At 39.7% G+C, this 25,583-nt stretch overlaps 1 protein-coding gene across 2 annotated transcripts in view; it reads right to left on the reverse strand.

Annotated features, from left to right (window-relative positions):
* The window catches only part of LOC117432253 (cadherin-4-like), a 239,481-nt gene that overhangs the window by 16,414 nt on the left and 197,484 nt on the right, over nt 1-25,583 (reverse strand). For both annotated transcript variants that reach the window (XM_059003810.1, XM_034053898.3), the window contains 5 exons: nt 23,454-23,598; nt 17,806-17,978; nt 9,442-9,579; nt 3,966-4,151; nt 202-455 (listed from right to left, as the gene is read on the reverse strand). In XM_059003810.1, the coding sequence (XP_058859793.1) occupies nt 202-455; nt 3,966-4,151; nt 9,442-9,579; nt 17,806-17,978; nt 23,454-23,598 (896 nt within the window). The remainder of the gene's footprint in view (nt 1-201; nt 456-3,965; nt 4,152-9,441; nt 9,580-17,805; nt 17,979-23,453; nt 23,599-25,583) is intronic.

A 25,583-nucleotide genomic window follows, 5' to 3' on the forward strand; every position in this document is an offset into this window, starting at 1 on the left:
GCAAAGCTATGTTGTGGTTTTTTTTTTTTTTTTTACAGCAAGAAACCTGTAAATGTGTTTCTAGACATTTTCGTCAAGGAAGCTGCAACTCTTAACCCTCTTGCTGAAACCTTGCCCCTTTTGACTCTGGGGTTAGGAAATGCATCAGACTTCTTTTACTCCGGCTGCTTTTTGACAGGAGGCCGCGAGGGAGCTTCTTACCTGACTATCTGCTGCACAAAGCGGTCAGGGTCTGTGGCGGAGAAGGTGCTGAGGACTGTCCCGGCAGGGACCCCCTCCTCAAAGCGGATGAGTTTGGGGTTGGATGAGAAGTACGGCGCCTCGTTGACATCCATCACTGAAATGGTAACCCCCGCGGTGGACTGGAAGGAGGACTGGATGCCGTTGGCCAAGGGGGCCTGGTTGGAGACCATTACAGTCAACATGAAGGCTCTGTTCATCTCATAGTCAACTGGCTGTTGAAAGACGGAGAGGAGACAGTGAGGTGAGGGAAACGAAGGGCTGAAGGAAGACTGTGGAGATAGAACTTTGTAATATTTGAGTTAGGAATAATCTTACCATAAGGACCTGATGAGCATTTAATAGCATTTAAGAATCATCTTTTAGGAATGATTACCACGGTTTAGCTTTTATGAAGGTGTAATAAATGCATCCTAGTGTGGCATGCTTTGTTTATTATCAGTAAGGGTGAATGTTTGAGAAGTTGGTCTCTCTCATGTGGGACAGTCCTTTTCAGCCCTTGTTAATTCACTGAAAAAAGCAGCATTGAGTACCTGAAGGCTCCGGAAAAATGGAATCGGGAGCCTTAGCAAGTCATTAACAAACGACAAAGCAATATATATATATTAAAGGTTTCCCAACAGCACTAAATCATTGTGATCCGTTGTATCTGCGAGGCATTATTGATAATCGCTCCTCATCTGTTGGGTCTGCAATTATCAGATAAATTGAGCGGTTAGTTGTTCTTCGGCAAGGAAAAGTGATAGAGAAAACAGCTGGGCTCCCTGTTACAGCCAAACAGATCCTCTGCCATTAATTCACTTTTTGAGATTTACATATTCATTCTGCGTTACGATTTACATATTTTAATTGCTAATTAAAAGTGTGTGGTGGAGCAGGGTGAAAGACAGATTATCATGTAAACTCCTCCACATGCTGGAGAAACCGAGCTGATCCTGTCTCTGACTCCAGTCCTGGCAGTGCAACAGGCTGATGAACAGTGTTTTAATTGGGCCACTGCGCTCCCACAGTGAGGAATAGGAAAACTTGGCATTTACTGCCCATTCTGTCTGAATGGACGCACTGTTTCATCAAACAATTTTACAGGATCGGCCGATCAATTTCGGTCGTTTAAACATGTTTAATATTTTGCGATGCGATTCCCTCGCATCGGCTAGTGTGTTATATAATTAATTTATTATTAATAGGTCTTTAATTGAATTATACCAAATCACGTCTTTATTTACAATGAAGGGAAAACAGAATACATGTTTTCATTATAAGCATTTGAGCGACACAGTATATGTTCCCTTCATTGTAAATAAAAACGTGATTTGGTATAATTTAATCAAAACGCTATTAATAATAAATGAATCATGGTTGTAGCAGCAGTTTTGAAGTACTCTGTAAATACTTTGTCTAATAGTTAAAAAGTACAATGCTCATGGGGCTGTCGAGGCTTGTTTTCAAAAGATGTCGGCACGGACATTGTATACAAACCAATGAAATACCATATATGTGTGTATATGTGTATGTATATATAAATATATTGTATATCGCATTGTGCAGTGTGTTCCAGTCTTTAATAATGACTAAATCATAACCAAACATCTGAAAATGTGTTCACAAGGTGTTAATAATGAAATGACTTGTTTACAAAGGCTACAGCTAACTATACTACTGTACAGGATCCTATTATAAAGTGCTGCCACTGGGTTCAATATTCAGCCAGAATATATGAATAGACATGCCACCCAAATGCATGTATTGGACCATAAATAAGAAGTAATATCCGTGCTAGTTGCCAGGTGATTTTACTGCAATGTGGATGATAACTCCGAGAACAACATTGAAATTCTCTACAGAACTAAAGTCATTGTAAAAGCACATTTCTTAACAGGGGGTGCTATGTGCCAAGTCAAAATCTCTGCAGGCTTAAAAACAAAATCGCAAATGCCATTTAAAAATGGTTTTATAGGTTTTATTTGCATCAAGGACTGCATTAAAGCTGGGATCACAGTGATGCTAATTGCTACATGCACTTCAATGCAGCGTAACACAAACTGTAAACAGCTGTTGTAGTAGCTGTTGCCTCTCTGTGCTCTCTCCCCTCCACCAGGGCTCTCACCAGTATGACGTGTCTGTCCTGTTAAGAGCAACACACTTGTAAACTGAAAGAGGCCACTGCCACGCTGGATTTATTACAGTAGATCAAATATTTTGGGTGCATAAAAGCGAACATGTTTGTAATTGAGAAATCAATGTAATTTGCTGCAGTGGTCTTAGTGTTCCTTCTCTTAGGGACGCTATGCTGCCTCTGGTTATTTTCTCATTGACACCAGCTCTGCACTGTTTCCGCTTGACTGCACTTGACATAGACTGTGAGTGACATGATAGTCTAGAGCTACAATATAGACCAGCCTACTGTGAGCTACCGTCGGAGTTCTCATTTCTCAAAGTACAGCACGGGAGGCACACTGTCACTGAACCAGCAAACAGCCACATGACCATCGTGGCTTTGACTTATATCTCCCATATATCAAGTGGTCCAATACACAATAAGAAAAAACATGTTAATACATCAATGCATCGACTGAGAAAGGATCTTTTACACAGAAAATATACAATAAAGAAAACAGAAACACACGCGCCACCACATGACCTAATGTATATATCTTGTCTCTAAGTAAATTCTCTATAAATGCATATTGGATTTCCAGAGCTATGTATTCTGCATATGTATATAGATATATACTATAAGACTCCCATTGCATAGCAGTTGTCATGCTTAGACATAGTATTTAAGCAGATACTGTATTTGTACTCCAAATGAAAAGTAATGGGAGTCTGTAACAGACATAATGAAATGTTTACTTGCTGAAATACCAGTCTGCATTCTGTATGTCCAATCCATACCCATCCTTTAAATAAACATAAGGCTTCAGTGGCTGTCTATTAAAAAAAAAAAAAAAAAAGAGGAGTAAAACTCCTCTTTGTTTGCAGTTTGACAGGAACAAGATCAAAGAATAAATAGAAAAATCTAGCTGTTGGATTTTGAACCTCATGTAAAAGGCTTTTCTAAAAAGTATATATTAGCTTTGTAAAATACAAACAGGCAAGAGGATAAGACCACAGGGAAATGGAATTTAATTTAAGACTGAAAAAAAGGACTTCATTTTAATGTCCTTACTTTTGTTTTTTAAGACATTAGGGGACTGGCAAACCCCCCGCCTCTTATTATCCTGTGACCCAGTCACTACAGAAAAAAAACCCAACAGAGACCATAACAAAGCATGCCAGGCTACGTACTGTACAGTGCAGACGACAGCTGCTAGTTGAGCTAAAGAAATCATTGCTGCTCACCTGTCACACAACCTTCTCATGGTGTACTTTAAAACATTTTAATTAAGGTATCCTCGAGACTACATCTATATTTGGATTCGTGAAAGAAACCCCAATGGCAAACTGTACCAAAGAACAACTGAAAGAAAGTGAATTATAAAGATGTGCAACATTATTTATGAATTCATTTTCTCTCAGCAGTATAAATCATCTCAATAGGGAGTGGGTCTCTTCTATTTACATTTTTTAGCGGCGGTATCTAGATTAAATCTGCGTTGCTTAAAACTCACTGACCTCAGCTCCTTTCTTTGTATTACACGAATACAATCATAAATATATGTCTCAAATGAGTTTTGAGTTAAAATTGGGACGGAACTGGGTCGGTGGTATGTTTCTTGGCCTACCTTCACCACGGTAACCATGCCGTCGTTTGTAACCGGGTCGGTGCGGATGGTGAAGTGTCCAGAAGGGTCTCCACTCACTATCCGGTACACAGCGTTCCAGTTTGCAGTGTGGGGCTGGTCCCTGTCAATCACTGTCAGGTTGGCAACAACTATGTTCACCTTGTTTTCTGGAACCTCTCCAGAAAACTGCAGAAAGAAAAAAAGAAAAGTCAATAGAAATCAACAGTAATTTGAACATGGATTAGAATTTGCTAAACTAATTAGAATTTAGTTACATATACTGTATCTATATATACACATTTAAAACATAACACCACTATTGTATTTCCAGAAGTCTGAAATATATTGTATTTCTCTTGAAAATGACCACACAGGTGTTTGGGATCTGTTCCAGTTGAGTTCATGTCCCCTCTTCCAAACACTCCGGGTAGTTCAGTCACTGTAAGCCTGCAGACTCTTTGAAACACTTTCAGTATCGTGGAAATGAGAATGTAAATGCAACTGGCTGATCCTAGTATATTGGATTTCAAAGAACAACAGGACTAGGTAAATTCTGAAGCGAATTCTGCAGACTAAAGCCCTTGGTTATTAAAAATGAGTCTCTATTTATTTGAAATGGTTTATTAGAAAATTGCTCGCTGAGAGTAGAGAGTCACTTCCACTGTGGTCCTGTTGAACTTCTTAACTGGTTTAGAACAGAAATGTAAAAAAAAAAAAAAAAAAAAAAAGATAAATGTGAATTCAATTTAGTGCTATATTGTAGTCCATTAGACAAAATTAACTGTAAAGTAAATTCAAATTCAAATGGATCCTGCTATGAAGAGGGGGGAATCTTTTTAGAAACCAAAACGCAGCTCGCTTGAGCACACCCCCCGGGTGCTGTTCCTCTGCCGTTGCTATGGATTTGATGCAATGATTTTTAAGTGTTACCTTGTTACCTCATCACATTGTGCATATGTGCAAGTCTGGCAACCAGCATAGCGACGGGCTGATTTGCAGGTTTTAAGATTGAAAGCTGCTGTGGTTTAGAATATCCATAAATAATCTGGATGGGGGTTAAACCATTTCTATTCCAAAGGAGTGTCATCTTTAATCAGGGGACAGAGCAGCTGAGACTTTGTCGCCGGCTATCTCTATAACGTGAACACAAACCTTTTCATTAATCCTTGCTGCTATTTCCACCGGTTCCACTTCATACAAATAAATCCTGTTCCTTTTTTGCTGCCACATCCTTCATGTGATGAATGACTGCGCTGAATCTTCAGCACAAAGTTCGGAGAAGAAATTTCTAATTAAGCTGTAAGAGGTGTTTGCCTGCAGAGGGTGTTGTATAACACAAACTGATATCCACAAGTGGGCTCTTTGGCTGGTCTGACCTTGATCCATTTCAATCTGATACAAAGCATTTCAGATGGCTGTATAAAATCAATAGCAGTGTCTTCTATGTATTATAATACTCTACTGAATATGTGTACACATTAAAAGAATAAGACACTAACAAATCCAAGTTCATTTCTCATTATGCCTTTGGATAGTCCCAGTGAACGTTTATAAAATATTCATTACTAGTGCTTAATAAAACTCCATGTAGCTTTCCATGTACACCCTATTATATTATTTATATGATATTATACTAGGGTCATTGAAACAAATGTTTGCATATTGCATTCTTATATTAACAAAACAGCCTTTTCTAAACTTACAAAGCAATTTATCCAGCTGCAATGCATTTGAGCCAGAACACTTGAATGAAAACCCTGTCCAGCAGAATGGGGAGGTTACCAGAATGAGATGAAAACTGGAACATTGAGAACAGGTAAGACTTACACATCTTTGACAAACTGGTTCTTTATAATTGTAGTTTAACGCTGTTTCTTTCATCTAATTCGGACTTTAATTAATTGGGACTGCCTGACTTAATTTATTTAACAAAGTCCCCAACGCATAATAATGTTTCTAAGAGGTGTAAAGGAAGAGTTTCCGGATTATTTATAACACTTCCTCACACAAATAGACAAAGCAATCAATGTGTGGCTTTCTCCGCTTCAATTTTCTTATGCTTGTGTAAGCGGGGAAAATAATCCGTCCCTTTATGAAAACCAAAAGGCATTTAAAAAGGATTACACCGCAGCCACCCATGCAAACATTACATATGTTATGTAGGTGCAATTATAGAGAAATTAACACATGCTGCATTCTTCTGGGTTCAAATTGGTAACGCACATCCAAAGACCATAATGCTTTATTCATGCTGAAAAATAATTTGCCTCGTGGGCGAATTCTTCAAGCTATCATTCACAGGCAGCCTGATTATCTACTTCCTTCTTTCCTTCGTTTCTAAAACAGCTGCCACCAACCAGTGCCTTTCCAGAAAGTACTTGAGGCATGCAGCCAAAGAAAGCCTCCTGGGGGCCTAGCACACAGTGCCACCTCCCTTCTGGGAGCCAGGATTTAAGTCATCTTGCTAGGGCCAACTAGCTCGCAACAATCATTTCAGAGAAAACAAACATGAAAAAACTATGGAATTGTATACACTCCAGTATGTCTCACAATAAAGATATAATACATCATGTGCCATCATCATACATTAAACCTGAATTGACAAGTAACTAAGGGGGCTGAACATCGGTGGCTGCTTAAGAGGTGTTTTTCTTACTAACTTGAATTGAACTGAAAATCTGTTCTGGCTGGTAAGAACAGGTGACTGTGAATCCAACTCTAGTGTCTCTATAGCAAGGTTATGTTTTATCATACGACTGCTTGTGAGATCTAGTAAAACCAGTATGAAAAACAGCTGCAGTTACACTGTGAAAGTGCAGTGAATTGGCATAAACTGCAGAACAGTGAAGTCAGACGGCTGCTAAACATGACTGTGATGTGTTAAAGGGGTGTCAGTTTGCAGTAATGCTGCAGTTGAATTGCAGGCTAAAGACATTCTCTGCAGCTGACATGGGTTAAGTAAACCTTATTTTGGCTTTGTAGCTTCTTGTAGTCTTGGAAACAGAAAAGAGCAAGGTGCGCTACCGCTGAGTCTCACTGTGCAGTAACCTTTGCTCCTTTCCCTGCTTACATCCTACCTTGCCTTTGCTTTGCAATAGATGAGCTGTGGTGATAAGTGTGAATTCATCATGCTGCTCAAGGCACCTGATAATATCTAATGTGTACCTGGAGAGCTCTAAAATAATTCATCACATAAACCCTAATGGTCCCTGGGGCCAGCTAGCAAGCAACGTATGCCAGCCATTAACTATCTTAAAGCATCTTCCATTCTCAATTCATGGATGCACTATTAATATAAACTGAGTAGCGCAACAGGGTGCTTATTCAGGGAATGGGGAAGAAAGCTTCTTCTGTTAAAATGTCACTGGGTTAAAACAACCTGAACAGTGCACTAATGGAACATCTTACATATCCTAATACTGCATGTTTTCTGCTGCATGCAAGAGGGACCTTTTAACAAGAAGCCAAGAGGTCAAACCCCACAGGTCAAGGCCAGAAGAACTTTAGGCAGTGTGTTAATCCGATCAGTCTGCAGGGAGCCCAGTGTGAAGAGGCAGCAACCTCTGTATTCACTACATAAAGTAAAGGCACCTTTATCTAGCTTAATAACTTGTCCAATTACTCCCATCCCCACCAGCAGAAAATTGTTCTAGCAATTAGCTAACTAGTAATTTTCATTCAGTGTTTCTTCACCTTTGAAATGGATTCATCATATTAGTGTCCAGAGCTCGGGGTAGTCTCCGAGACGAGCTTAAATAACCTCATTCCGATTCTCTGCTCAGCTACCGAACAAAGGGATCCGAACAACTGCCCTCGTTGCATAATAAATGGCTTGTTTTGCAATTTATGCAATGCTGGGATTTAAATGGTATGGTAATATATTAAGGATTTTGCTTGGTAGCACGCCCTTGCTGCCAGTTGTACAGAATCAATTGGCTCTGAGCCACTCATCCCTGTCAATGCTCCACACCAGCCAACGTCCTCCCTTGTGATGAGATACTCTGATGTTTCCCTTGACCTTTGTATGCGCCCAGCCCCTCCTTCAGGAGGCTAAGTGCTCCCTTCCTTCTAGAAGCACTCTTCCCTGTTTAAATGAATCCATCACAAGAACAAAATTACCTTTTGAGTTTCTCATTGCCTGCTATCACTGGGATGCTGCTGGTTGCCGGCATGCTCCTGCGTTTCTGGAATAGGTATAATTTACTCTCCAAGACAGCATCACCGCTCTCTGCCTCCTGGGCACAAGGGAGCCCCATTACCCACCAGAAGGGACAGACATGGGCCAAAATGAGCTTGACACAGAGGGACTGTTTTATTTCTCAAAAAATACATTTAAGGCAATGCATGGTTTGATGCATTTTATAATGATGTCTTTTAAAAAATATATATTATCTTCCTTGCTGGATAGACTAAGCGTGATGCAACATGCCTTTTTTCAGTTTTTCCAATTTCAACTCATTTTCACTGGGCTGTTACCCCCAGACTCTTTTCTTATTGATAGCTCCTGGGGTTTTTTTTTCAACACAGAACATTAATTTAAAAAGCTGCTGCAGTACATGCTATTTAATTTATTGATTTATTTATCGAGGCTTTTTGTAACGTTTACATTTTTACGACTTTTCCTTTCAGAAACAAAAGCATGTTTTTTTTTTTGCTCTGCAGAATTGAAAAATGAGCCCACATACCGTATTTTATATATATTTTTTTGTATAATCCCTGACAAATGCTGCAGTGCAGTGCTGATAAGTAGGCAGGTTAATCTGAGAGGCTCCCTGACAGATGAGGGCCTTGGCTGCTTGCATGCCTTCACATCCTCCAGAGCCGGAGCTCAAAGAGATGCATGAGATCCTGTGTCTCCAGCGCGGCTCGGATCCAGACCGTGTGTTCAGGCCTATGCATCATTCTCCTGCTGAACAGCCCCTTAACACAGCCAGGGGCCAGACCCTACAGCGGATATTGAATTGTGACTGTGCAGGTTTGCCATCAGTTCTGGAGATCAACTTAATGCTATTCATTACCTTCAAATCATACCCATTAGCTCAGCGCACTTGCTATATTTTATAATGCTACATATTCACAGATTCACCATGCCCAATATAAAAATAAGCAACTGTTCCATACCAATTGCTCTACGACAATCAAACTTACTTTTTTATATATCAAAAGTCTGCGAGGTAATTTAATTTTTTGCATATACTATAAATAAGTACTTGATAAGTCATATTTTTCTGATGGGCTGTGAGTACAATAAATGCTCAGAGTTTGGATTCCCAGTCACCCTGATGCGACGTGTCTGCCAATATCCTATCCCTTGTTTTAAACCTCCATTTCATTTGCAATGTATGTATTTGCCAAGAATATAACTCATTGAGTTAGCAAACTCTTGAGTGATCCGGGGCAACACCACTTTGCATGAGCTGTTAAAGCATGCAGCTCCAGGTCTCAGGCTTCACCCGCATGATGTATAGCTACACACCGTGCTCGCAGTCAGTTCTGGGGGGTTGTCATTGATGTCTGTCACACTAATGATGGCTGTGGCTGTGTTGGACAGGCCGAAGTTCAGGTTCCCTTCCATGTCGGTGGCTTGAATGATGACGCTGTACTGAGAAACTTTCTGCAAGGCAAAAAACAAACAAACATTTGCACAAGAGACACAAGCTCCTATAGAAATATAACAATCAAGAATCTGACGAAATAGGACAGATATACAAGAGCTAGATAGATTGATTTACAGATGCCAGGAAGGTAAGTAACACTGATAAAATTGACAGAATGGACAGAGAAAGAGAGACAGAAAGACTGATTGAAAAAAAAAAACATGCAGATAGATAGTTTCAAAACACCCAGACACAGGGATACATTTCTATGTAATGGGAAGGAAAAAGATATATAGGTAAACACATATGGCAGCCATCGATAAGATTTATAGGTACGCAGACATGCAGACAGATAGATGCCTGGATTGGATAGATGACAGCTTTGTATTTTGTGCGGTAGCCAACATCTCTACTGCAGTAATGGTTTTAAAATACATCACCCCACCTCTGTGAAGTTAGGGGCTATAAAGCGAGAGTGTATGTTATGAGTGAGAGAGACATTTGTTAAAGCCTAACTGTCCCCCAGTATGCCTGTGGTGTGAGGGTGTCATCAGTCATTTTAATGGGAGCCATGGCACTTTAAAAAGAAACACTCTGTTGTACTCTGTGTCTTTTCACAGCTAAACGGCTATGAGTTAGCTAAACCACCTTGTAAAACTATATACAGTACCGTCTCTCGATTTGATTTCATTCCAGTTACTGTGGCAGGATATGTATGTGATTAAAACACCAGCAAGAGTGAGGTAAAGCATTCCTTAGGAGTAAAACATATACTGGTCAAGAAATCGCCAGGATGGGTATGACAGCAACAGCAACATGAACAACTTAAAATCAGAAATACAGCAAGTGACACATTCCAGCAAAAGATGTGATAGTTGATGGTCACATTTAAGGATCAGTTAAAAAAAACATGTATAGGTCATGATGGTTATTGTTAAGTTATAACAGTTTATTACAATAACATTTTAATGACACATTACCAGTGTTAAGCTTGGTGTCATGTTATAACACAATTATACGGTTTATAAATGCCTTAGTTATATGTTCTTATAACACTGTATTACTATTAAAACTATAATTAATCAAGTAGGGCATGCCAAGGTCTGCGCTGTTTGAAATTTCTAAATGCTTTTGTCAGGACTAAATAGGCAGGTTACTGCAGCTACCGATAACATGTGAGGAGGTAAAATATAGTACTTTATATTGCCGCCACTTTAGCAAGCCCTTAGCGCCACTGCAATATTGTTGCTTCATTTAATCAAGATGTTCAGACATGGTAGACGGCCGGCAGGCAGGTGAGTCTTAATAAAAATGAGAAAAGGTGGCTGCCGACTACTATTTTAGTATTGAAGATAAGTTACCTTTTGTTCCTGTGGGGGGGGGGGGGGGAGGGGGGGGGACGACTATTGTAATCTTTTTCGAGTGTTCAAGCCTCGTTTTGTTATATATATATATTTTTTTTTAACTTCTAACACGTTGCAATCTTGCTCTCTCTGTCCCATGACCTGTGAGGCATTCTAAAGCAAAGACGTTCAGCTCACAATCACTCTGACTGCCAAGAGGGCTTCTCTGTGCTAACTTTAGAAATTGAAAGCCTATACAGCCTTGTGGCCACTAGAGGGCACCGAATGCTCCCGTTGGCAAAGAAAAGCAAAATGAAAAACACACTGGACAAAAAAGTAAGAAGCAGCCCCCACCTCTTTTGTGTCAAGAACTCCCACTCACTGTTTTTGTTAGACAGGTACATTTCACAGGGGGCTAGACAAAGTCCCATGGTATGTTTTGTAAGAAATGTGTGCTGATTGAAAGCTCTACCATAGTAGGATTCTTGCAGGTACTGTGCTGCCCAGGCATATCTTTTATGCTTGTGTGTGTTTCCATTCATTTAGTTTGCATATGAGCTGATCTGTTATGTACACACAGCATGAGGAGATTCTCTTAGTGAAATAGGAACCTCTGTGTATTTATCCATAGCTTCTAACACTGAAACATACATTCCAATGTCAAACTTCTAAGTCATGTTTCGTCTAGCGGCTTCATCAGTGTAACCTCTACAGATTACAAGGAAGATTTGATTTCTAATTTAATAAAGAGCTGTGCATTCTGAAGTGGTGCAGAGGAGGCACATTACGGCGAGGAAAATGCATTTTTATACAGCTAAAAAAGAATCAGCAAGGTAATCTGTGGTCTCCCAAGGTCAGGCAAAGTACAAACAGTGCAGCACACTGTTTATTTAATAGAGAACACACAATACAAACAGCCTTTTTAAGTGATGTTTACACTAAGTTAGGACCAGAGGCAGCAGCAATAGAACAATCTGTAGAAAATGTTGGTGAAACCTGTGCCAATGTGCGTGTCTGGCTCCAGGCACACCCATAATCATTTCAGTATACCTACGCTCACTGTGCACGTAACAAAAGAATCGAGTATAATGAGTTTTATAGATCTCTTTTTATAGATCTCTGTTCCTGCTAAATCGTGTCACAAAGCAATAAGCAATCTTTGCTGCCACTGAGAAATACAATTTTCCCAATGCCCCCAGACATAGGGTTATAATCCATTGAGACAAACACATTCCACTCGGGTTGGCGCTCGGGTTAACCAAGAGGCTATTTTATTTTTGTTTTGTTTTTATACATAATGTTGCCCAGATCCTTATTAAGTATGAAGTAACCTTTTACTAAGTTGTGAGGCAGTGTATGTTCTGTATAGAATTAAGCTATGGCGTGGGGTGTTCCTGAAGAGCATCAGAATCTCAGGTTAGGTTATGAACTGATCAAGGCATTAGCTGAATTTATCTGCACGTACTACTACTTTGTATATGATGGCGAATATGTGATTGTAAACATCTAACACTAGTACGTACAATACTCTTTCAAATAAACGTGTTATGATTTTGAATGTGCGGTTCTTAAGAACAGTATTATTGTCATTGCTTGAGCCCGCACCTCTTTCTGTATAAATTAAGCACTGAATATACAGTGCCTTGCGAAAGTATTCGGCCCCCTTGAACTTTGCGACCTTTTGCCACATTTCAGGCTTCAAACATAAAGACATGAAACTGTAGAATCAACAACAAGTGGGACACAATCATGAAGTGGAACGAAATTTATTGGATATTTCAAACTTTTTTAACAAATAAAAAACTGAAAAATTGGGCGTGCAAAATTATTCAGCCCCCTTAAGTTAATACTTTGTAGCGCCACCTTTTGCTGCGATTACAGCTGTAAGTCGCTTGGGGTATGTCTCTATCAGTTTTGCACATCGAGAGACTGAAATTTTTGCCCATTCCTCCTTGCAAAACAGCTCGAGCTCAGTGAGGTTGGATGGAGAGCATTTGTGAACAGCAGTTTTCAGTTCTTTCCACAGATTCTCGATTGGATTCAGGTCTGGACTTTGACTTGGCCATTCTAACACCTGGATATGTTTATTTGTGAACCATTCCATTGTAGATTTTGCTTTATGTTTTGGATCATTGTCTTGTTGGAAGACAAATCTCCGTCCCAGTCTCAGGTCTTTTGCAGACTCCATCAGGTTTTCTTCCAGAATGGTCCTGTATTTGGCTCCATCCATCTTCCCATCAATTTTAACCATCTTCCCTATCCCTGCTGAAGAAAAGCAGGCCCAAACCATGATGCTGCCACCACCATGTTTGACACTGGGGATGGTGTGTTCAGGGTGATGAGCTGTGTTGCTTTTACGCCAAACATAACGTTTTGCATTGTTGCCAAAAAGTTCGATTTTGGTTTCATCTGACCAGAGCACCTTCTTCCACATGTTTGGTGTGTCTCCCAGGTGGCTTGTGGCAAACTGTAAACGACACTTTTTATGGATATCTTTAAGAAATGGCTTTCTTCTTGCCACTCTTCCATAAAGGCCAGATTTGTGCAGTATACGACTGATTGTTGTCCTATGGACAGAGTCTCCCACCTCAGCTGTAGATCTCTGCAGTTCATCCAGAGTGATCATGGGCCTCTTGGCTGCATCTCTGATCAGTCTTCTCCTTGTATGAGCTGAAAGTTTAGAGGGACGGCCAGGTCTTGGTAGATTTGCAGTGGTCTGATACTCCTTCCATTTCAATATTATCGCTTACACAGTGCTCCTTGGGATGTTTAAAGCTTGGGAAATCTTTTTGTATCCAAATCCGGCTTTAAACTTCTCCACAACAGTATCTCGGACCTGCCTGGTGTGTTCCTTGTTCTTCATGATGCTCTCTGCGCTTTAAACGGACCTCTGAGACTATCACAGTGCAGGTGCATTTATACGGAGACTTGATTACACACAGGTGGATTCTATTTATCATCATTAGTCATTTAGGTCAACATTGGATCATTCAGAGATCCTCACTGAACTTCTGGAGAGAGTTTGCTGCACTGAAAGTAAAGGGGCTGAATAATTTTGCACGCCCAATTTTTCAGTTTTTTATTTGTTAAAAAAGTTTGAAATATCCAATAAATTTCGTTCCACTTCATGATTGTGTCCCACTTGTTGTTGATTCTTCACAAAAAATTACAGTTTCATATCTTTATGTTTGAAGCCTGAAATGTGGCAAAAGGTCGCAAAGTTCAAGGGGGCCGAATACTTTCGCAAGGCACTGTAGGTAGCTTCAAGTGTAGTGTTTCAACTCGATCACATATCCATACATTTGGCTACTTTGTGTGGATACTTTAATACATTTACCTATATTTGAGGTTAAGGTAGTCAAACAGAAAACTAAAAGTCAACCAGTTAAGGACCAATTAACAAAAGGAGGTCAATTAATAACCCCCCATCAGATCTTCAGTCACTGCTTTGTCCATAACAAGAGCCTGTTCCATTTCGCTTGTCTTTTAATATACTGTGAAGTTGTGGAATTTGGCTATGTTTTATGACAGTAAAAATAATGCCTGGGAATCCATATGAATTCCAATAGAGTAGCTTTACCAGGATATTCCATCGGAATCCATTGTCAAGTTGTGGCCACTACTCCAAAACACCACAATACAGCAGAACTGGAACATTTACATGGAACGTGAACCAGTGTTCCTTTCACATTCCATTTGAAGTCCGGGGAATTAAACACACACCATTTTAAGACACATAATTTGATTAAAACTGATCTTTTGGGTTTTCTTGTAAATCAATTACTCCTTGCTTTTAATTAAATATGTCTCAATTATAATTTGCTGAAACATCTCTAATTAAAATGTGCTGACAAAAAAAGCAAACGCTTGAATTGCATACCCGAGTCAGGCTCTAAATGGGGCAGTCACATTCATATATGTGTGTGTCTCTATGTGTGTATTAAATTTTAAAAAAAGCCCCCACCTCCTGCACAAACAAATCACAACATAACAATACAAGCAAATAGACAGGACCCGTGAGCTCCATTTTAATTAGCATGCAAAAACAATCAGAATAGGAACTCGCTGGTCTTAATGAGTCCCTTCCTAGGCCTCCAAAACAGATCTGAAGTGTCTCATTCACCTGCTAATTAGTGCGTAAATATTCTAATTAGGAAACAACTCCAGATGAATGGGATTAGTAATAAGGACAGCTCAGGCTGGAGCAGACAAGAGACACTCACAACTCTCATGTCTTATTTAAGACACCCCCTGACACCAGGATTCATGTTGAAATGCTGCATTTACATAGTGCTGCCTAATTAGACAAGTTTGCAATTATGTTCCAGCTCTATTTTTCCTCAACCAAGTACGACATTCCCTGCCACTCGAGAAGTCAAAGGGTAAAACATCTCTAAATGCTGGAAGAAAAGCAAGTCGGTATTAGACGAGACTAAGAATAAGCCAAGGTCCTTATAGTTCAATCATTTTGGAAGCCTGATATGGTTTGCCTTCAGACAGTTCACATGTGCACCTGATTGCGTATCCCTATTCAGTGTTGTTCAGGCTCTCTCAACACCCCTCCCCATCCGTGCCGATAGACCTGGCCCACCTGCCCTCACCATCTGTGGCTGTGGCTCAGATGCTGGCTCCAAACAGAGGCCTTTGGCACCGTTTCCTAATCTGATCCAGTCTGGCGGATACAGGAGAGTCAGCTGTTCAGAAAGCTCCCTGTGCCCTGTTCCTCAGCTGTGTACACAGCCGCGGTACAGTTATTGAGAGAGATTATTGATTTGATGATGGGAAAGATCGCAGAGGGACTCAGAGACAATCTGCAGGCCTTCTTCAATATTTGCAGAAGTGATTCTAGGGATCCTTTGGGCCCTCATATCCTGTACCACCTTGACCCTTTTGGATCAGCTTGGGTTATCAAGATCGCTCCCTGTTGCCCTTACAAACCAGGCCCGGCTGCAGCACTCCTGAGTGGGTAGATGGTAAACTGACTGATATGAAAACTCATAGAATTGCTTAGCTTTTGGATTCTATCTTTATACAGAATGCTAACCCATCTCTGGTGTGAAGAACATTGTTGTGTCATATCATTGCAACTTGAGCCGCCAGGAGGCATTTCGGTTTCAAATTCATATAATTACCACTATGCTGATTTGTTACATCTCTCTGTACTCTGCACAAGACCCATGTCTAGTTCTGCTTTCCCTCTGGCAGTCCTTAGCAGAAAACTGGTAAATATTTGATCTTTTGTATTCTTGTTTCAATAGAGGACAGTCTGGCTGTGCACAGACAAAATAACAACTGTTGATGTCTTAACAATATCAACAGTGATGGAGCTGAAGCCATTCTCAATTTTACTATGAGCTTAATTAGTGACTCCTGAGCATATTACCACCTGGTATAATGTGATGCATTGAGTTCAAAGTAAAGTCTGGAATTGCCCAAAGTGCAATGCAATGGGAGCAATATTTCCATCACAGTAGCAACGGAACTTACCAGGATTTCTATTTAGGGTTTCAATTTAGAGTACTGGGTGATTGGGAGTTGCAGTAGCTGGAGTTTGTGTATTCCAGGCAAATGCACTCATCCCTTTATTTGTGTAGCTTACGCACGCCCATACCCCTAAGACTGAACAAGGTAAAACCAGTCCAGACAGAACACTCAACAGCTCTCCAGCAGAGACACTGCTAAGCAGGGATTCAAGTCACTTGCAAGGATGTTGAGCAAGTTCTGGCTGTGGCTAAGCTGGGAATTTTTTATCAGCAGTTAGATAGTAGCTGGAATTTTTTATTTTTTAAGGTTTTGAATAAAACAAAACGGCACAATGTAACAGAGTTCAAATCTAAATTGAGGTGGGGATCTGTCTCACTCACACATTGCCACGGGACCTCTTTTCCAAGGAAATGGTACTGGAGGCAAAAAAGCACTTTTTATTTACACATATCGAAAAGCTGTTTGCATGTCCTGTGGGGGAAAGAAAACTAGACACATTCATCATTCAAGCGAAAGAATAATGCTAGATAACAAGGGTATGTTTACTGTGTTTTTTTTCTTTTACTCTCAAAGCCTTTAATGGTCAATAAATAATGCATGACATTCTTAAATATCAAAAAATCAGATTCTGTCAAGTAGAATCTTGTCTTCTGAAAACTCAACAAGGTAAAACTGTAACAAACTGAATTAAGTAGACTAACATTTTGGCTAATGGCTTGACAGAGATATTAAACCAGTGTAACTTATGCCTACATGTTGCCCTTAAACATTGAAATAAACAAAATGCATCTTGTTACTGCAGAATGGACTATTGTGCTGTTGAAAAAGATACATTTACTTTTCATGTCTTCTTTCATGGTTATGTTTTGTTTGTTTTGTAATTGATATGTGTAACGCATGCCCAAGACACGTATTTTATATTGCTATTTTCAATTACTGTGTTTGAGGCGGCGAGCTCAATTTCCTGAAGCCACGGACAAGGCATTCATTAGCAGCCTTGAATATGCAGGAATACAAACGGCCTCCCCTTGGGAGACGTGTGTGACACAATACCCATTATCTACTTAATCAGACACACTGACACTGATAACGGCAGCCCAGGGATGATGACTGACTTGTCAGTCACACTGTCATTATAGAAAAGTGACCTTCTAGTCATTAAAGTAATTTATGGGAATAACAGACACCTGAATATTAGCAATGTGAAAGTAGAAAAACATTTTCTTAGTCTGTCTATTACTAGGCTGCAATTTACTGAACACTTGCTTAAATTTAAATTTAACATTACCCCCCATCAGCAGCAGCAATCACACAAGTGCAGTGGTACCCAGAAATGTTATCAGTGTACTACTGATGCCTATCGACAGGGTGGGACAATTGTTCTTCATTGTGGGTCCAGTGCCCCAGCAGACCCACCTCTCTGTCCAGTCCAGCTGCCACTGTGACGATGTCCCCGGTCTCACTGTTGATGGTAAACATGTTGGGGATAGGACTGTGTGGGGACTGGGACAGGATCCTGTATCGAACCATCCCGTTGGCTGTGGTGTCATCATCAGCATCATTCGCTGTCACCTTCATCACGTACGAACCTAAAGACAACAACAGCAATGTGATGCACACTCTCTTGGGTTTAATACACAGATATATTATTGCAAGTGAGGTTTCTGTGAGGCATTGCAAATGCCTCACAGAGAATGTGCTAGCTTTAAGTTCATAATGTTAAAATTGTGCATTTTAGTTTATCTTTTATTATCTTGGGCATTCAAGGGATCTTGCATTTTTCATGTTAACTGAGCTAAAGAGCCATCTGACAGAAAAACGCTTATCGCACTCTCTCTCAAATAGGCGCCATCCTCTCGGCCACTCTCAGCAGAATTCCCTTGATGCTTGATCTGACCAGGATTGGTCTAGTTTGACTGTGTTTCATCTGCACTGTAATTCCAGATATAGCACTATTATTTCAATGATACTGTATGTCAGAATATAAGTGCAAATGAAACTTCGATTTCAAACGTCATTACATTTTAAAGGAGGGTCTTTATTTGTTCAAAGGAAAACTCTTGTAAAACGATGGGCTACAAAGGACGAGAGAAATGTTTATATAACCTTACAGTCTCTTTCTTTGCCACCAAGGGGGGAAAATGCAAAAAGCAACATGTTAAACACCTCCCCATTCATTTCATTAAGTAAAATTCTAAACACGCTTAAATCTTGGTTCATTGTACAAACGGGTGTGAAAACACAACTGTGAGCCTGAAAGGATTAATTTCTCAGCCTCTTAAATTACTATTTAATTTGAAAACTAATTCCGCTCTGTAATTGGCTTTCCACTCAAATCACTGAAGCTCAAAATGTAAACTTTTATTATTCATATGCGCCTCATGCTTGGTCACACTGGCGCGCTGGGCCATGGTATTATTCCATCGCCCAAAGCTGCTCGAGTCTCTGCCTTGCTAGTCTCTGTGCAATGACGGGTGTCTGTCTGGTGAAGAAAAAGTAAATCTGTTTAAGGGTGCACTGTAGGAGAATACCCAAATGAAAAACGCTACAGTTAAACTGAGAGGACTAAACTGGTACAACCTCTGAATGTGCAGTCAGTTAAACGGCACCATAACGTCAATTTGATACCAATGTCATTATCCAAAAGTATTAAATACACTTCTTTAAGAATGCTTTTGTTAAATATAAAAGGTATTTTTTGATAATACTTTATGTTATAGCATTATATGATTTGGTAATGCATGATTTGGATAAATTTGTGCTAGGGGCATGCAAAAAAAAAAAAAAAACATTTTGCCACACTTACAGAACTTAAGCCCAGGATTAAAATGCTATAAAGTGAATGTTAAAGGGTATTATTGACGGATCCTCAAAATGGCAAGTGATCTCAGTCATAACAGTTAGATTTATTTATGCATCCTCGCTCAGTGCTGCACAATATGCTAAATCCTAAAAAACAAATCAAAAGTGCTTGTAAACATTTTAAGGTCTCGGAAATCCTTTTAAATCTCACTTAAGCAGCTAACAAAGCGATAAAGCCTGTGGGATGACCAGATTTCATTCTGTGTGGCCCCAGCATATGATTTGTTCTTGTGAAGTGTAATGCAAAATCTGTTCCCTTTTAAACTGAAGCAGCAACTAATGGGTCTGACACGAGAGCTGCCCAGATCGATGGCAGATGAAACAGTGGTCCGGTCCCATCGAGCACTCGGCAAGCCAGAGCTACAGTGTGCGGCAGCCTGAGAAGGAGCAGGTTTCTAGTACGAGCTGTTTTTCCACATGAGTGGCCCCTATCACACATCTATGTGTACAGCTACCAAATGGTCTAGTAGCTGCTTATGTGCCTCGGGGAGGGGAGTTATGGGTTTGATCCAAAACTAGGGTTGAAAGCGCATCGGAATAAGCCAAGAAATTAGTTGTCAGGGGCAAGCTAAAAGAGTTAAGAGACAAGACCTCCATTTATCAAAGCCTGTTACTCTAGTGTGCAATTAGCATGATTTTACACAATATTTCTGAACTTAGGTTTTTTTGTTTTTTTTTTTACATTCCAGTCACTGAAACTGGTATTTGGAAGATTATTTTAAATCAGACTTTGTGCCAAACTATATATATGTATGTATATTTTAAACAGTCACTTGTTAACTGAATTAACCAAAGGGAACAGTGCCTGCTTATCCAAGTTAACTCTCACATTCACTTGTTAAAAAATAAATCCAATCTAAAATAAAATGGATTTTAATGCCTTTGTATAATCTGTATTTCAGACCAATCCATAACTATTATTTTCCACCCTCAGTCTGGACATTCGCTACTTCTGCTCTCAGAGCTGTAGAGTAATGTATGCCCTCAAGACATCTAGTCATACTTCTCTCACTCCTTCTACCCTCCTCCTTACCTGCCTGCTCCTCACCACTCTGAAGAGCAATCAGATGGGACTGCAATTCACCTTGTTAAAAAACAGAGGCCCCTGGAGATGCTGGTATGACAACCACCCAGGCGGCAGTGATGAAGTGATCACTGTTTTGCTGCTATGAGCAATGCGTCCTGTCACCTTGTTGCCTAACCCCTTGCATTGCTGGCTGTTATATCTGTACACAATGTGTGCTACTCTGGTTCTGCCACTGAGACCAGTTTGGGAATGTCTTGGAGTTCTTCTAAGATCTATGGACCCCTTCATTCTGTATAGCTGGTAATACGTTTTAATGACAATGATAGGTCTCCCTCATTCTGTTCCGGGTTACGGCTCAATGTCCTGCTCTCTTTATATCTCCCCTGAAGTCATATGAGAGGCATTCCAGCTGGACAAGATTCTGTTTCCTCTATTTGTGCTTAATGGTACATAAACAATATGCGACAGAGAAAAGGGTTCCAGTGTAGGTTTGGCGTGCTTGCAATAGAAGAGCTATGTAACTCACACTGCACATGATGAGAATGGGTTTCAAATGTGCAAAAATGACCATTTTCATTAGCGTTGACCTTGCTTATATCTATATTGGCATAACCTAGGTACAAGTCATTGACGTAAGGGGTCGAGCAACCCTCTTTGGCCCATCAGAGCTTTGTTCTCTCCCTTGGTTTCTAGGAATAAACCTTTATGAGCCTCTTATGTTACCACCTGTTTCAACTGACTGCTAACAAAGCTACGTTTTGGGACTGGCATTATTATAAATTCCATTCCCAGAAGAAATGTGAATCTCTGGGATACAATGGTGTATAGTACAGGGCTGGCATAAAGTCTCTTGGAGTATATCCAGGTGTGCTATGGCTTATTTAGTTGGTACAGAGGAATTTCCATTTTTGGTCCTACTGCATAGCATGAGAATGTATGTATTTTTACTGATATCAAACCAACAATTTGCACCGCCTTGAGTCTACTTTAGAACCGTCTGACTTAGACATGTGTATGCCCAAGCTGCACTCAATGAATAACCCAGTCTTCAAAGCAGGTACCACTATTGAAATGTTATGACTAACTCAAACAGATTTCAGATGGAGTATTTGCTACCTGAAGGTGGAAGCTGAAACACTGCATACAATTAATAAAGCAGATTTTCTGCTTATCAGTTCTCCCTTGAATACATGAATATATAAAACGCTGACAGTTATCATGATCCAGTGTCCCGCTTAGTTAGTTAGGTAATATCCAATTTACTGACTAACATCCCAGTACTGCAGAGTTCCCTGTGGAAATAAACAGTCCAGACCTGCTGAGGGTTTTCTTTTCATTATTTCAAAGTTAGGGGATATATAGGTTTTACATTAAGTCAGAACAGCTGCAGTTGTTTTAGTAATAGTTTCCAAAAGCATCTTAGAAGGAAATCTGAAACTTCATCTCATAGTTACGAACCACATGCATTTATAAATCACCTATGAACGGACTGCATAACTGTGTAGTAACATTTACTGGTTAATGTTATGGGGGGAAGAAAATAGCAAAGAAAGAGCCAGGCTAAGGTTAAAAAATAAAACTAGTTCCTAGTCACCAGAATTGTTAGCAAAGAGGAAAAATTTGTTCAAAATCAAACTATTGTTTTCACTGTCACGATAGTACCCCAAAGAACTGGGTCAATAAACCAGAATTTCATGGTTTAAAACACAGGTATAAATGTACTGTCACTAGATAGTAGTGTACGTTGGAATTACATTGACACTGCAGTTAATAAATTCTAAATGCCCAGTCGAAAAACCTCCAGCACATTTTTTTTTTTTAAATGTTATTATTATTGTTTGCAGTTGGCAGAATTGTTCATTAGCTTTCCAGTGAATAGTCCCAAATAAACATCCAATTATTGTCTTAAAACATACACTGCAGTCAAAACACCCAGAAACCCACTATTAAGGCATTCTCACTGCTGAACTCTACAGAGCAGCAAATGCCAGCTCAAAGAGTCTTTGCGTGACATCCAGAGCAGTTTCAAACACTTTTTTCTGTGAGCAGGCTGCCCACCAAAGGGCTGCGTGTCAGGCCCGGGGAGCATGGATTTAAAGTATCAGGTGATTTCAGGGGAATTCCACTAGCTTGCATCTGAAGTTAAATCACAATGGCTTGAGAAGTACTGCAGGCGTCCAAACCGTGTATATAATGGAGACCCTTGGGAAGGCGAGGAGTTTGAGTCGAACACTTTCTATTCATACTGGTTTACTATAAATAAACAATAGAAAAAACAGCTTGGGCTGCCAATTGCATTCACACAGAACATGCCTGGGGTATTAAAAGCAATCCTCTTTTTTTATACATAAATGACAAAGCCAACACCTCCACTATGCAGTATTGGCATAAGGCTTACTGATCAATATTCAGGGGACAGACCTGATCATGACTATAAAAGGTAAAACTATAATTTAAGTAACCTGGGACTATTGCATTCTTGTAAGCATAAGTGATAAACAGTTTTAGATTTATAGCAGCATTCGTTAATAAAAGCCTTCATCACTGCCTGTGTTTGATCCTATAACAGCCTCAGTGATAATGGACCAGCCTGTGTCTGCACTTAGCTTGCTGTTAAAATCACACAGATAAACTCGAAGCATGAAATTCGCAACCTATTGTCTTTTTAAACTAGCTAATCTAGGTCTGGTGCTTTGAAATTCTCCATTATAGCAGCTGCAGGGAAAACAATGCATCTCTGTCTCTTAGAAAAACCTACTTATGTGGTAAAGTGTCCAGTGCTCTACTGTCATCTATGTGTATTTATACTGAAGCAGGTTAGATCCAATCCAACACCTGTTCTGTTCTTTTTCAAAAGATTGCATTTAATATCCCCCTAGAGTAAACAGGACTTTGGTTTAATGCATCCTTCAAAGGGCATCCCCTCCATCAGCAGAGTGCCTCCAGGGTCCTGGTTGAAATGTGTCCCAGTAAGTCCAGTGTCCTCTGTGCTGTTTCACTAACACCCACTCGGCCCAGCCTTGCTTAGTTTAGACAGTGAGACAATATCAGAGCCCACGGTGGTATATCTGTGGGGTGAACTCTTATTTGGATCATTATGTAGTTTGTTGTATTTATACCTATCAAGCAACAAGCTATTTTAAAGCAATACTGTTGCTACTAATTTGAACCTTACCAGGTTTGGAGCCCTCGTCCACTGAGCCATTGTAGACTTGGTTGCGGAACTCTGGCCTGTTGTCGTTCATGTCAATCACGTAGATGTACAGGTCAATGGGGTTCTCCACCTTGTTTCCATTCATGTCCACTGCGTGAGCTCTCAACTGTTAGGATCAACACAAAATGCAGCATCAGCTCTACAGCACGCTGGATCATCTGGGTTGAAACGACAGTAGCTGTGCAGAAAGTTAAGAGTTAACCTGTTAGAGAAATTGGATGGAATAAAATTACATTTAGCCACTGGGTGTCAGGGAGTGTTCACTTTAAAAAATCCTATTGGAATCAAAAGGACCCGATTTATTTTTGCGTTTGTCTCGGCGCAAAGTTTGCCCTGAAAGGAAATCAAAGCAGAAGAGAAACAAAGTGCGCTGGTGGTTCAAAACGACCAAGAAACAGCTCCGATGTGCTTCAATCTGCAATCCACATGGTAAGGCAATCAATAACACTTTAAAGTGTAAGTGGTTTAATCTACAACAGCCAGATATCTTGTACATCTGTATATTTCTATACCACTACCATGGCAAATGTCATCCAAATGGCACATTTCTGGGAGAGTCCCATGGGGAATTTACTCCAGTAACAAAGGGCGAGTCATCTGATGATTTTGTCCAGGCGAATCAGGTGATGTATCATGGATCTCCTAATAAGGCTTTTATGACAATCTTTAAATACTGCACTATATTATCTATAACAGTGGACCTTCATGCTGTGCTCTGCAGATGTATAATCTTTCTGGTATTCACTATTTATTTATTTGAACTTGCTTGTGTTTTCTTTCCCAACTGGCAGTACATACAGTACTATTTCAGGGCGTTTTCTTGTTTTTTTTATTAGGTATTTGGGGTGGCCTAATTCTAATTTTGGGGTGGTCTTTAAATCTCCAGGATTAGCTTACTTTACACAGAAGGCAACAAAAAGAAAGACTTATGTTAACATCAGAGTCTCTGCATGTAACACTCACAGTAGGATAATTGTTTTCCTTCATTTTGATCTATGTGTTATTCTTCATTCTGCTAGTCTGCACTTGTATAAAAGTTTACCCAGGTGGATTTGCAAATTATAAAACGTTATAAATCACTGACTGCATTTTTATCGGGCTTCCTAATGCACATGCATGCTTTACAAGGCATTTAAACAGTTTTTTAGGCTTTTTATATTACCGTAAAATACTTTTTTTTATAAGGGTAAAGTTGCATTTCATAGGAATAGACTATGTTAAAAAGAGTCTACTGTAATCCCCAAAATAAAAGGCAATTGTTAAATATATTTAACGCAGCACATGTTTAACATTAAGCTTTTTGGAGAAAAATGAACTTGTATCTCAAAACATTCGACTAACATATTAAATTGAATCAACCCAGTACTTTGTTTATTTTTTATAAAATATATATATATTTTTATGAAGTGTTTTATGATATCATTGTATTAAACATTACTGAGTATGTGCGTATGTTTTCGGTAATGTAATAATCAAATACTACCCTGCAATTCAATCTACATATTACATGTAAATGTATTTACACATAAGACAAAATAAATACATAAACACAAGAAGGAACAACCTTCAGGTATCAAAACACATTGCCCTTAAAGAGTTAAACAGGAATATATGGTAGAAAATAAGGTGAAGACGTGGGTAGTTTAGTCTCTAAATATAGCCATTCTTCGGGGCTCTCAGAGATACAGAACTGACAGAGAAGAACAACTTATTATGATGATGAGATCCCCTCAGAGAATCCCACTAAAAGACAGGGTTATCAACCTTTTCAAAGCAGAGTTAACAAGAGCAGGCAATGTTTGGAACACAGAGACTGCTTCTCCTCTTGAGATAAACCAGCATAGGAGCCAGGCGGCTCATTCATTTAATGCTTCCTCCAACCTGCATGGCTTACAATTAGGCAGGCAGGAGGCTAATCGGTCAACTGTTTACTGCTTAAATGGACCTGAACCATGTTTGGTCACCGGAATGGAAGTTGATCAGTTTGATCTGAACCTGGAGATCTACTTGAGAGTTCAAAAGACTGCGTCCATCTCTACTGCAATCTAAACAGTCGCAGGTCTTAATACTGTCCTTACCTCTATATTAATC

The sequence above is a fragment of the Acipenser ruthenus genome, chromosome 29 (genome assembly GCF_902713425.1).
Source record: "Acipenser ruthenus chromosome 29, fAciRut3.2 maternal haplotype, whole genome shotgun sequence".
Taxonomy (NCBI): domain Eukaryota; kingdom Metazoa; phylum Chordata; class Actinopteri; order Acipenseriformes; family Acipenseridae; genus Acipenser; species Acipenser ruthenus.